Source organism: Rosa chinensis, chromosome 1 (genome assembly GCF_002994745.2).
Source record: "Rosa chinensis cultivar Old Blush chromosome 1, RchiOBHm-V2, whole genome shotgun sequence".
In the NCBI taxonomy this organism is placed as follows: domain Eukaryota; kingdom Viridiplantae; phylum Streptophyta; class Magnoliopsida; order Rosales; family Rosaceae; genus Rosa; species Rosa chinensis.
This window is the reverse complement of record NC_037088.1, coordinates 11,507,982-11,521,257: the sequence shown is the minus strand read 5'-3', so window position 1 is coordinate 11,521,257 and position 13,276 is coordinate 11,507,982. Positions and strand designations below refer to the sequence as shown.

The 13,276-nt window shown below is 38.4% G+C and overlaps 1 protein-coding gene and 1 long non-coding RNA gene across 2 annotated transcripts; both read right to left on the bottom strand.

Annotated features, from left to right (window-relative positions):
• Positions 1-166: 166 nt before the first annotated feature.
• On the bottom strand, positions 167-2,046 carry LOC121051789. Its single transcript, XR_005806935.1, has 4 exons — positions 1,927-2,046; positions 629-746; positions 393-445; positions 167-306 (listed from the first exon to the last, which is right to left on the bottom strand). It is a non-coding gene; the product is annotated as an uncharacterized LOC121051789 (long non-coding RNA).
• Positions 2,047-4,207: 2,161 nt separating this feature from the next.
• Positions 4,208-4,883, bottom strand: LOC112200986. Its single transcript, XM_024341995.1, has 2 exons — positions 4,541-4,883; positions 4,208-4,422 (listed from the first exon to the last, which is right to left on the bottom strand). Exons 1-2 carry the CDS (start codon positions 4,881-4,883, stop codon positions 4,208-4,210), a joined length of 558 nt encoding a protein of 185 aa, XP_024197763.1.
• Positions 4,884-13,276: the final 8,393 nt, after the last annotated feature.

Sequence of the window (13,276 nt, the reverse complement as noted above, 5' to 3'; positions counted from 1 at the left end):
TAAATGATATAAATTAACCATTTAGAATGGGTATCTTGTATGAAATTCTAAATTATGTGCCTGCAATAAGCGAAGTTACCTTTTAAGATTTTCTTGACTGGTAGAAACAACACAATAGGGTTTTCCCCATACATTAAGCATGATATAAGAATCCAAGCAGCAGGACATGAACCGAACAATGGTTTAAATAGTGGAGCATAAGATTGTCTGAGTACAATTATACAGATAATCCTTAACCTGGGAGGAATTTTTCTGAAAAAATCTTCTACAAAGTCTGGGAATCCATCAATAGAGTCAGGTGCAAGGCTGTAAGGTAGGAAGATTAGAGAGAAAACTCTGTTAGAATGATTCACCAGATGAAAAACATTATTCTGTTAATTGACAAGAACAACCTAGGAGTCTGTGTCTTTGATCCCCCCTTGCTAATTACATTGATGCGCGAACCCTGAAAAAACAAGATTGATTGCACAAACTCATTAGGTTTTACTTCTGAAGCAAAGGGGAAGTATCAATTGGCTTGCTTAGTAAACAAGACAATCTGGATAGGAAATCAAAATGCTAGTAAAAAGGGCAAAAATATACAACACTAGGAAACAAGTGTGTGTGTGTGTGTGTGTGTATTGCATACCTGTGAAACTTGCTGCATATTTGAAGCCAATTCTAAAACATTCACACCAAACAACAAACGGGACGGGTCCTTTGATGCCAAAAATGAAAGTACCGCAGCTAGCTAGCAATCGTGAAACCTGTTATGCACCAAGAGTCAAACACCACACACAATGCCAGAGCATAGCAAACGAAAAAGAAAAAATGGAAGATAGAGACCACAAAATGATTAAAAAGCAATGACTAAAAAATCGAAAGTTTCGCGATATTTTGTAGAAATTTTCGTTTTTTTTGGGTGTCGATATTTCCGTGACCATCCAAGTATATTTCGATGGATATTTTGAATTTTGTATCTCATAAGTCTTCTACGTGATTCTAAATTAGTCATGCAATTCAAGGTGTAATGTATGATATGTACAAAGAATGTATATAATATGTAATGGCCTAGCCTCCCATTGGGTTTCCGGCCATCAAAAAAAAAAGATGTTTATTTCTAAAATTTTCAGAGTTGTAGGTGATTCAGCATTTACCGTTTCATCTTAAATTATTACAAATTACTATATAACAATGTTTATTAAGGTTTTCTTTTCATATATAGTAGACAATTGATTAAATAAACATATCTAAAAGTTTTACTTAAAATTTCCATGTTTTTCTTCAAATTTCCATCATTTTTCTTGATTATTTACCGAAATCGATATATCCTCGATATTTCCGTCGAAATTTCTGTTTCCAGGACCATCGAAATTTCCACAAAACTCGATAATTTGGTCCTTGTTAAAAATACTTTCAACTTTTTTTATACAAGCACCTCAAATTCACATAAAGCCAAGTTTGATGCAGATCTTTTTATGATTTTCTTTTTCTCAAATCCACACATAGCCACTTGTTAAAAACGCCTAATAAAATAAAGAGTTCCACTTACGACACAAGAAACCATCCTATACCATCCTATATTCCCTTTTCATAACGTCTACTGAATTCAAAATTTGGTTCACCCAGAAAATATTATGGAAAGTTACTTAGGAGCATTACATTGTACCTGTATAAAACAACTGAAGAACGGAAGTCATGTACAAATGTACCGATGAAAGCTATTATATTCCGTTCTCATAATGCACACAAGTTCTTTAAACACAATAACACATACCTTTATCTCAAATAAAATAAAATAATGAAGAACACAAGTTATGCAGCAATGAAGACCAATATATTCTCTTTCATAATGCTTGAAGAACTAGAAGTTGCTTTTACCCATAAAATATAACAAAAAATCATATAATGCAATATGATTGAACACAGAAATAGTACAAGTTTCACCTTCTGAAATAGCGGAGGCACTTCGCGGGAAAGCACCAAGGCTAGCATCAACATAGTCAAGTTTCCTCCTCTACCAATAACATAACTGGTAAAGAGAATAAGCCATAATTCACTACTACAATAAGTTAATCAGACGACAGATATTTAGAGTTCTGTGATGACCAGCCTCACTGTGGTCTAAACGTGTGTGATTTCACCGTTGTGCAATATTCATTTCCTCAACAGATAATTATATCCGTTGTGTGAATTCTACGCAGGCATGTGCCTAACATGGCATGAGCGGGGATGCCTTGGCATTGACATGGCCATTCAGACAACAGAGATAGTTTTATTTCTGTTGTGTGTTATGAATCTCACACAACAGAATTTTGTTATTTTCTGTTGTTGGTTGTTAGTTCACACAAGAGCTATATTGTCTTAACTGTGGTGTGAATATTGTAATCGAATTGGCTAACATCTAGTAACTGTTGTACGAGAAACCTTGATTTTGAATCATTTTACAGTCAGACAACATATTATTCTGCATTGTGTTGTATGACTAAACCTTGGACAACTGAGTTTGCCTCATCAAATGAACAATATATATTACCGAATGAACAGTACATATAAAGCCACATTGATCCATATAATTAGTGTAACTATATGAGTTGCGTTTGTCAGGTACAACTAAACATCCAAACTAGATAATTAAACTACCAAACAAATAAAGAAAGCATTCCTAGTCTAGCTAGACCCATGCATGCATGAATCAAAGCTGATAATTGTTGTATGTCATATCTATCAGCACATGCAGAAATTCATCATGTTGAAGTAGCTATACATGAATCAAAAGCTGATACAATATCCTTTGACATCAACAAAACCTTCATGTGCCATTTTATCAAGCATCTTGTGCACTATATTCTTACTTGCATCACCTCCAAGGTTATTATGAAGCTTTGCAAGTAGCACATACTGCAGCAGAAGAGCATGATACATACAGTACCTACAGTAGAAAACTAAACTCATCTAAATGAAAATGTACAAAACAGAAATTCAATGAGAAAAACTCTAATAGCTAGATTTAAGTTTGATCATCTCTAACAAGGGGGGCAAACAGAGCTTTCAGTTTTTGTAAAATATTAAGAGCTTTAGCTTTCAGATGAGTGTTGTACTTTCTACATGCCTAAATTGTTGAAAAGAAAGAAATAAGCATCACAAATAATTTGAATAGTGAAGGGAAAGCAAGAACACAGATCGAAGAATGCATAAAGAGCCAAATAATTGACTATGTTCATATATTAGCCAGTTCAGAATTTAAAGAGAAAGAATGCAACTTGCAGAATATAGGCTTTATAATTCCAATCTATTCAAAGGTCAGTATGAAGAATATATGGCTGCACATCATACAATTGAAGGGGCATCAAAGCTATAAATCTGTATTGAAGATATCCAATAGAAACAGTCACGATTATCAAATGTGTGCTATGAAACCAATGCAAAATCTTATGGTTGCATAACACATAGTTTTACTGATTTAAATAACTCAAGTTATCGATCTTGTTCCATCAACTTCCCACGTTGGCTGATATTCAAATAACTAAATATTTACATCAAGAGATACCATATCAAGTATCCAATACCTATGATAAAGTATATTGAAAACAGTTTGTCATAAGAATTAGTGAGTGGGGAAATTACGATACCTATACCATCCATGCCATTAACCATTAACTATATCATTTTTATTACATGTGTGTTTCCATTAACATCATGCTTTATTGTATATTGTTTGCCCATACCACTTTCTGTCCTTGTCAACTCTGCACCACTTGGTCGATTTCTCGATGACAAGTCACGGATTATCTTTGTTTTAGATCTCAAGCATTGAGGCCTACATTAATTTTTAATAAATTATAATAATCTGCAAATTTAGACCGAGTCACAGACAGAAAAGTAACATATCATACCTGCATCCTATACTTCCAACCCTGAGCTTGAAGAGATTGACTTGTTTGGAATATCTGGTTTACTAACCGAGCTATCAATCCCTTTTGATCTGGATTTTCTGGTCTACCCATCATGGTATATGTTTTACTAGATCCCGATTGACCATATCAATTCCTGAGCTATAATTATGTTATCAGATGTGTCTACCAGGAACAAAGCTTACTTGGTTGGGGCTGATCAATTTTTTCAAAAAAGGCCTGATCCTGGCAACCAAGACCTTTGATATGACTTTATAGATGGTATTGCACGAACTTATTGGTCGAAAGAATGCCATATTTGGGGACTAGCAACCTTAGGAAGTATGATTCAAACCTGCAGGGAGGACACCAGAAATAAAAGAATTCTTAACCAGATGGACAATTTCAGTAGCACAAAGATCCCAATGTTTCTGGCAAAAAGCAGCAGGAAATCCATCTGCACCAGGGGTTTTAAGACCACCAATCCCAAAGAGAGCACATTTAACCTCGGTCTCAGAAATAGACCTCTTGAGCCAGAGTAAATCATGATCTTCTAACATAGGAAAGAGACGAGGAATGATGAACCTGGAGTCCCCCTTATGAGATTGAGTAAATAAATTTTTTTTTAAATCCAGCAGCAATGTTTTTCATGGTAGGAGCATCAGTACAAAGCACATCCTCTTCATTGAGAAGACCCTCAATTTTATTTCTTCTTCTCAAAACCAAGGTAGTCAAATGGAAGAACTCAGTGTTCTTATCCCCATCCTTCAGCCATTTATCTCGAGATTTCTGCTGCCAAAGAAGAGCTTCCTGATCTCTTATCACTTCATAATCTTTAATAAGTTGGTTCTCAACGTTTACCAGGAAAGGGTTGCGATATATGCTAAGAGCTTTCTGAATACCATTAAGCCTAGCTAATAATCTTTTTTTCTTCCTGAAGACATTACCAAACACATTGAAGTTCCACTCCTTGAGAGCATTTGATAAAGTAAATGAGTAAGTGACCTCCATCTCCCTCGCTCCCAATGATCTCGGACAAAGTCATTATAATGCTCATGGCTCATCCACATAGCTTGAAATCTGAACGGCCACAATCTCTTAGCATATGAAGCAGAGATTCAGTATGGACATGACAAATAGGGCATAAGTCATCACCTGTAAACCTTACCCTAAACAATCAGCCACAAGAAAATTTTTAGCTTAGGGGGCATACACAATCTCCACAAGAACTTCCAACAAAAGTCAACGTTCTCCTTAACAAGGAGGGATACGTAAGCAGATTTTACTGATAAATGGCCATTAATTAGATGTTCCACTCCAGATAATCTTATCATCATCTCCACCAGCAAAACCCACAGGCAAACTCAAAATTTTATTAATAATATCTTCAAAAAAAACTGTTCCAGGAAGCTAATATTCCATCCTCCATTGGTCCAGCTATCCCTAACAGAGATATTAAAATCAATGTTCTCAAGTAGCTCTAGCGAGGTTAATCGGGGGACCATTCATCAACCAACGATCACTCCAAAACTTAATAGAATTACCCAGACCAATTCTCCATATAACTCCTTTTTTAACAAGTTCAGCTCCAAAAAGTATGCTTCTCCATGTGCTAGAACATTGATGAGGTTTCTTGTACCCGTTTGTCAAAAGGTTTCCATGCTTCAACTACTTTTTCTGCAATACTCTACTCCAAAAACCATTTTCACCTTGAATAAGCCTCCAACTAGCCTTAGCTAATATCGCTTGGTTCATGTGAGTAGTAGATTTAATGCCTAATCCATCAAACTCCTTGAATTTGCAGATCATATCCCATCGAATTAGATGCACTTTTTTCTTTCCATTGCAATCACCCCATAAAAAATCTCGATTCAACTTATCCAGAGATGAGCAGATCAAGTTAGGCAGCTTGGCAGTTTGCATGGCATAGACAGCTATGGATGAGGTGACAGATTGAATCAGCGTCAGTCTTCCCGCAATGCTCAGAGTATTACACTTCCACCCAGCTAGCCTTCCCTGCACTTTATCAACAATGCTAGCATAAGTGTGTGTAGTAATTCTTGAATGTATCAGAGGCATGCCTAAATACTTCCCCATATTCTTTGTTAAGACTGAACCACAAAGTCTACTGATATCCCCAGCCAAATCATTGCCAACATTAGGAGAGCAGAAAATCAGCGACTTGTCAAAATTAACTGTTTGTCCACATAGATTGCAGAATACTTCTAAGCACTGTTTCAGAATACTTGTTGATGAGTATTAGCTTCAGCAAAGAGAATTAGATCATCTACAAAGAAAGATGTGATATATGGGATCCAGAACCAGAGGCTCTAACAGGTTTCCATTCCCCAACTTCAATAGCAGAATTAATTAGGTGTGAAAGCTTTTCCATACAAAGGACAAACAAATAAGGGGATAGAGGATCACCTTGTCGTAGACCTCTTCCTGCCCTGAAGGTAGTAGAAAGTTCTCCATTTATGCAAACTTGGAAGCTTATGGATGTAACACATTCCATAATGAGTTTCACCATATACTATCTGGAAAGTTAGCCTCATATAAAACATACTCAATAAAATTCCAGTTCAATCTATCATAGGCCTTGGATAAGTCGATTTTCCATGCAAAGAAGCCCTTCCTACCTTTCGAGTTCTTGAATTTATGCAACACTTCTTGAGCTATTACAATATTGTCAGCAATATGCCTTCCATGTACGAAACTAACCTGATTAGGACTGATGAGCTATTTTAACATAGGTCGTATCCTGGACACCAAAATTTTTGAGACAACCTTATATAATGTGTTACACAGACTTGTGGGTCTAAATAAAGCCATATCTCTAGGACTATCCACTTTAGGAACAAGAGTAATCAATGTATGGTTTAGACCTTGAGGAATCATACCTGATGAGAAGATCGACTGAATAAAACTACACACTTCATTTGCACAGAGACTCCAGTGTTTTTGGTAAAAAATTGAAGGGTAACCATCAGCTCCAGGTTTCTTAAGGCTTCCAATACCAAACATGGCAGTTATAACTTCAACGTTATTAACATCTCTCTGCATCCAGCTGGTCTCACTTCTAGAAAGCTGAGGAAATAAATAAGGAATAACAAATATGGAGTCATCACTTCTATGATAGGCAAATAGGTCTTCAAAGATTTTTGCAGCAATGTTTCTCATAGTCTCAGCATCCAAGCATAATTTTCCTTGTTCATCAAATAACCCTTCAATTTTGTTTCTTCTCCTTCTTACCATGGTTGTCAAGTGGAAGAATTTAGAATTTTTGTCTCCCTCCTGCAACCACTTCACTCTTGCTTTTTGTTGCCAAAACATAGCCTCTTGATCCCTTATCCATTCATACTCCTGAATTAGTTCTTCTTCCAACTTGACAAGATAAGGATTATTTCTGGCATCCAAAGCCTTTTGGATTCCGCTGAGTCTAACAAGTAATCTCCTCTTCCTTCTGAAAATATTCCCAAAGATATTAGTGTTCCATTCTTGTAGCGCGATGGGACTGAACTTTTTCAATGAGACAACATATTCTCCCAAAAGGAACTCTTTGATTTTTCAGTTTTCTCTTAATTTGACGTATCCATTCCTCTGCAGCCATTGGATCAGGAACTCCATTAAATAATGGTGGTTGACACTTGGCGGCATTCTCCTTTTTTTTTTCTTCTTTTTTTTTTGGTTGACGCTGGATCATGCTTCAAAAGAGAGTGTTTCTTGGGCTGAGTTGGGATCCTGATTCCAATTGTAGCAGGAGATTTGTCATTAGTAACATCCTTAAGAGCCACATTGACTTTGGTGGAATTGATCACAGTACTCTTATGTGGACTCGCTGCATAAGTGGTTGATTTAGTAGCAGTCTCTTTAGTAGTCTCACCATTTTGAGCCAATTTCTCCTGAACCTTTTTCCAAACCTTGAATCCTCATAACTCTTCCTCCAGCATCTTCTTGATTAGAATTATTACTTTTCCTGATCGCACTAGCCATGTCCCGTATGGCTTCAAGAACTCTAAAATTGTTGTTGTCATGTCCTTCTATTCCAGCCATCTTATAAAAATAAACAACCAAAATGTTGTTTAACTAATATCTAGTTGATGCTACTCAAGTTCCAAGTCTAAGAACTCTATTAGTCAAAAAGATTTGACAACAAAACTTGTTATGTAATGCTACTGGAAGTCATAAAATCAACTATAATAGCTCTTAAAACAAATCAAGATCAAAACACATATAAAAAGAATATCAAATATGACGGAGGTAATAGTCAACTATTATCTATATATATACACACTCACAAGTAATTGTAAGGAATAGACATGAATTCCACACATAATGAATACAACTCGCAACAAAAATATTAATGCAAATTTGAACTAATCAAATGTATTCAGGAACACACTAAACCATACAAGATTATAAGCCAAATGAAAAGTAAACATAACTCTGGAAACTTTCAAAACTCTTTGGTATGAATGCTACACAAAATTTAGATTACTACTAATCTTATGCTCCGACATATCTTAGGAATCTAATCCCTAAGCTCTGATAACTGCCCATGCACTGGGAATCTGGGATAGCTAATGCACCAGATAACCTCCCTGCTTCTTCTCTTGCTACCGCACCCAACCCAGACCTGCCCTTCTTCAAGTCACTTGCCCCATCAAATTTAGTTTAAAAAACATAGGATCCAAACGCATCCAACTGTGAACCTGCTGATCCTCATTGGTAGTATCCGGCCTCTTAGTACCCTGCACTCTTCTTTGCTCCTGAGCACTGGCATAGTCGTCCAGCCATTCAGATACTCTATGAATCAAATCTGCAGCTGCACACGCTGGCTTCCCATGTACCAGATTGTTTCTATCTTTCCACAGCCACCAAACCAAGAGACAAAAGAATTCTACTTCTCCCTGTTGCCCAACCTCTACGACATGTGCAAGCAAATCTTGAAACCCCGGTTCCTTCCACCACTTACACACACTCCTCAGCCAAGTATATTTCCATATTTTCTTCACCTGTGCACACTCCTAAAAACAATGTAACACTGTCTCCTCACCACCACCACACCGTACACACCCCCTAATACGACCAATTTTGCGCCTCATCATGCACAGGGTAGGAATGCGTGGCAAGCCCGCCATAGCAAAAGCTTGAATTTGTTTGGAATGCAAAGACTCCAAATTGTCCTGGAGTTAGATGCACCATTCCCACACACACTGCCTGATCCCAACTCCTTCCTTTTCATCTCCATACCTAACCAATAACCCGACTTGACTGTATACTGCCCATTAGTGCAATAGTGCCAAACAACCACATCACTTCCACCACTTTCAACTAAAGGAATAGAGAGTATCCTCTCAGCGTCAACGGGAAGGAAATGTGAATTAATAAAGTTTGTATCCCACTCACCTGGCTGAGTCATAAGCTGTCTGACAAGAGTATCTTCATGTAGGAAACGAGGGGTAATTACTTTAAAATTCCATGGCAAAGGAACCCACCGATCACCCCTAATTTTCACCATCTCACCATTTCCAATACGCCATCTTACTCCCTCACAGATCAGATCTCTTCTCCAAAGCAAACTTCGCCAAATATAAGAAGGTTTAGGCCCCAACTTCACATCAGCCCAACTCTGCCCCCAGAAGTATTTGATGTGCAGAATCCTGCTTACTAAAGAGTTAGCATCCAAAATCAACCTCCACACCCTTTTTGCCAACAAAGCCTGATTAAAACAACTGATATCTCTAAACCCCAGACCACCCTCATGTTTGTGTTGACAAAGAAGCTCCCACTTTGCCCAATGTATACCTCTCTTAGCACCACTCTTCCCCCACCAATACTTAGCCACCTTAACTTGATAAGTTCTACACACACCTTTTGGTAACATGAAAACTGTCATAGTGAAAGAAGGGATTACTTGAGCCACGGCCCTGATAAGGACAGATTTACCTGCCTTTGAAAGTAATTTATTTTGCCAACCCTGTAGATGACTATCCAATCTTTCATGGATTATTTTGAACATCTCCTTGTTGTTACGACCTGCAACGGTTGGTAACCCCAAGTATCTCTCATGGAAAGGCACTTCTGGAACCCCCAACATCTGTAGCAACTCACCTTTTCGCTCCTCCAACACTCTCAGACCGAAAGCAATTGATGATTTCTGAAAATTAATTCTTTGACCTGCTGCATTCTCATATAAAAGTAAACACTGCTTAAGGAAAGTAACCTCCTGGATGTCAGCATTCCCAAAAATCAGGCTGCATCAGCGAATAATAGATGAGAAACTTTTGGCCCATCAGTCGCCACCCTCAAGCCAGCAATTGTCCCCTCTGAGTCAGCCTTTTGAAACAGTCCAGATAAACCCTCCGAACACGACAAAAATAAGTATGGGGACAATGGATCCCCCTGCCTCAACCCCCTAGTTGGTTTAATCCAGCCTGCAGCTTGGCCATTCCATAACACACTGAAGGAAACCGAAGTAACACAATGCATAATGAGCTCAACCCACCTTCCATAAACCCCAACTGAAGCATTATCTGACGTAAAGACATCCATTCCACCCTATCGTAAGCGTTGTTTATATCCAATTTCAAAACACATTTCGACCCGCCCTCCACCAACTTAGCTCTAATAGAATGAACCGTTTCAAAAGCAGCGATAATATTATCATGAATGCATCTGCCAGGAACAAAGGCACTCTGGAACGGGGATATTACCTCAGGAAGAGTCGACTTCATTCTGTTGACAATAGCCTTAGACATCAATTTATAAATAACGTTACACAGACTAATTGGTCTGAAATCAGTTAGTGTCTGTGGAACATCCACCTTAGGGATCAGAGCTAAGAGAGTATGATCAGAAACTGTCATATCTGCACCTTCATTAAGACACTTCAAACAATCCCGGCTGATATCATCCCCAATCACTTGCCAGTACTTTTGATAAAACTGGGCCGAAAAACCATCTTCACCCGGTGCCTTGTCCGGCGGCATTTGCTTCAACGCTTTCTCAATTTCTAACTGAGTGAAAGGCTGTGCAAGCTTACAATTCATGGTATCAGTGACTTTACGATGAATAGAATCCAACACCAACTCCATGTGATTACAACCTTCGGTGGCAAAAAGTTGTTCAAAATAGCCAATGAAAGCTTGTTGGACCCCTGCAGCACTCTCCTGCCAGTTCCCATTCAAATCCGATACCCCCAAAATCTTATTACGTCTTCCCCTTGCTTTAGCAAAGCCATGAAGAAACTTTGTATTTTGATCTCCGTCCTGTAACCAACAGACTCTTGATTTTTGCTTCCACATCAGCTCTTCATGGTCCATATATTTCCTTGGATCAGATAGCACTAGCTTCCTACTCTCCTGTACTCCCTCCTCCAAATTATCAAACGGGTACTGTTGAAGCTTGGCATTCAACATCTTAATCTTTCTCAGAATGTGACCCACCGTATTCTTATTCCAACTTTGCAGAGCTTGAGCAACTCTCTGCAGCTTAGTAACAACCCCTATCTGTGTAGAATCCTGCAACCACTGCTCCAAAATAATCTTCTCACACTGTTCTTCCTTAGTCCAAAACACCTCAAATTGGAATCTTCGGTGAAATCTTGTTTGACTCTCCTGTTCCAAGTGTCTCCTATTAGAATATATCAATAGTGCTAGATGATCAGAAGCACTAACATCCAAATGAAGCTCATGCAAATTCGGAAAAAGATCTGCTGCCCTCTGGTTCACTAGGCATCTATCTAGCCTTTCGAGAGTGTCACCATGTTTCCAAGTAGTGGGTGGTCCAGAAAACTCAACATCCTGTAGACCACAATCATTAATAACCTCCCGAAATCTACGCATTTGAGCTTCGGGTCTAGCACCTCCTCCCTTCTCAAACATACAAGTCAACTCGTTGAAGTCACCAAATATGATACAAGGACGGAAGGACCAGCCACAGTTGCAGCCAACCGTCTTAGTAACTTCCAAGAGAAAACCCGAAGGTGCGTTTCAGGATTACCATAAAACCCCGTAATTCGAACTGGACCATCTGCCGTGAGAACTTCAGCATCAATGTGCCCGATTGAAGAACTACGAATGTGAACTGTAAGATTACTCTTCCAACAAAAAGCTAGTCCAGCCCCATTCCTTCCTACTCGTACGAAACCCAATACCCAAACAGATATTATACACTTAACATATCCAAAGTTGAGGAGAAGAAGACAACATATTCGGGAAGAATCACCTTCTTTTTCTTTTAAGATTTTAATAAAAAAATGAATAAAAATTAACTAGGGATGCATGATTGAAAAATGCAATACCAGATTAAATTTTCCTAGTAAACATCAACCTCCAGAGTCCAGAGTAAAGAAAAAATATAAAATTGTAGCAGAGAATTGTAACCGGATTTATATCATCTTTGAAGTAAAGTTTTAGTACCTTTTCACCTGCTCTCCCTTTGAAACATTGTAGAGTGATACAAAGGATGGAGAGTAAGCAAGTTGAATCAATGGCAAGGTAGTTGAAGTAACTCTAGTTTCCCTGAAACTCTTTGCTTCTTGATTATAACAAACTACTAAACCTGAGGATCATCATCATTGAACATCAGGATTTCCCCATTGCCATATGTGCTGGGTTGTAATCCTGTCCCCAAAATTATATTATTTCTCCGAGTCCAAATGACCCAGAGTAAGATTAAGAAGATGTCAGCGCCATCTCCCTCTAGCCTCTGGAAAATAATCCGTACCCAGTCAGATAACGACACAACTTGAGAACCATTCAGCTGCACTTTAATAGGACAAAGAGACCAAAAGCATGGAATAGCAGTACATTCCAAAAACAGGTGCTTTCCAAACTATACATTTTCTGAACATAACACACATGAAAGGTCAGGGACCTGCACCTTTAATAAGGCAGCTCTTGTTGGTAAAAATCCTTTCACTAACCTCCATGAATTGCATGCGCACCTTAGGAGGGACCTTAGCCTTCCAAAGTTGCTTCCAAAACCTATCACAAGACCCTCCCATTCCACTAGAAGAAGATGAAGCTCGACACTGCATGTTGTTTGTGACTCTAGCAATAAGGTAACCCTTTGACATTGCAGCGACCAAACTTGTCAAAGTGCCACACCAAATGGTCAACTTCACCCCCCAAAGCTTATAGGAATCATTTACCTCATATACAGCAAACAGTTGTTCCAGAACCTCCCGCCTCCAGCCTCCAGATTCAACATCTACTAATTCAGCCACCTTTAAAGCCTCAGTCCCCTGCATAACTGGTGAAAAGGGCTTAAAATTGTAAGGGATTGGCACCCAGGGATCGTCCCAAAACGGGATAAGTTCCCCATCTTTAATATGAAATCTGAGCCCTTTACTTAATAATTGCCATGATGCTTCTCCCAAGTGTACGACGCACCCTCAG

Bases quoted from the DNA above. Each gene is read 5' to 3' on its own strand.
- LOC112200986 (XM_024341995.1), bottom strand. From the start codon at position 4,883: ATGGAGGTCACTTACTCATTTACTTTATCAAATGCTCTCAAGGAGTGG. The intron at 4,423-4,540 runs GTACTGATGCTC...CTATGTTAGAAG, and splicing joins CAATGAAGAGGATGTGCTTT to ATCATGATTTACTCTGGCTC.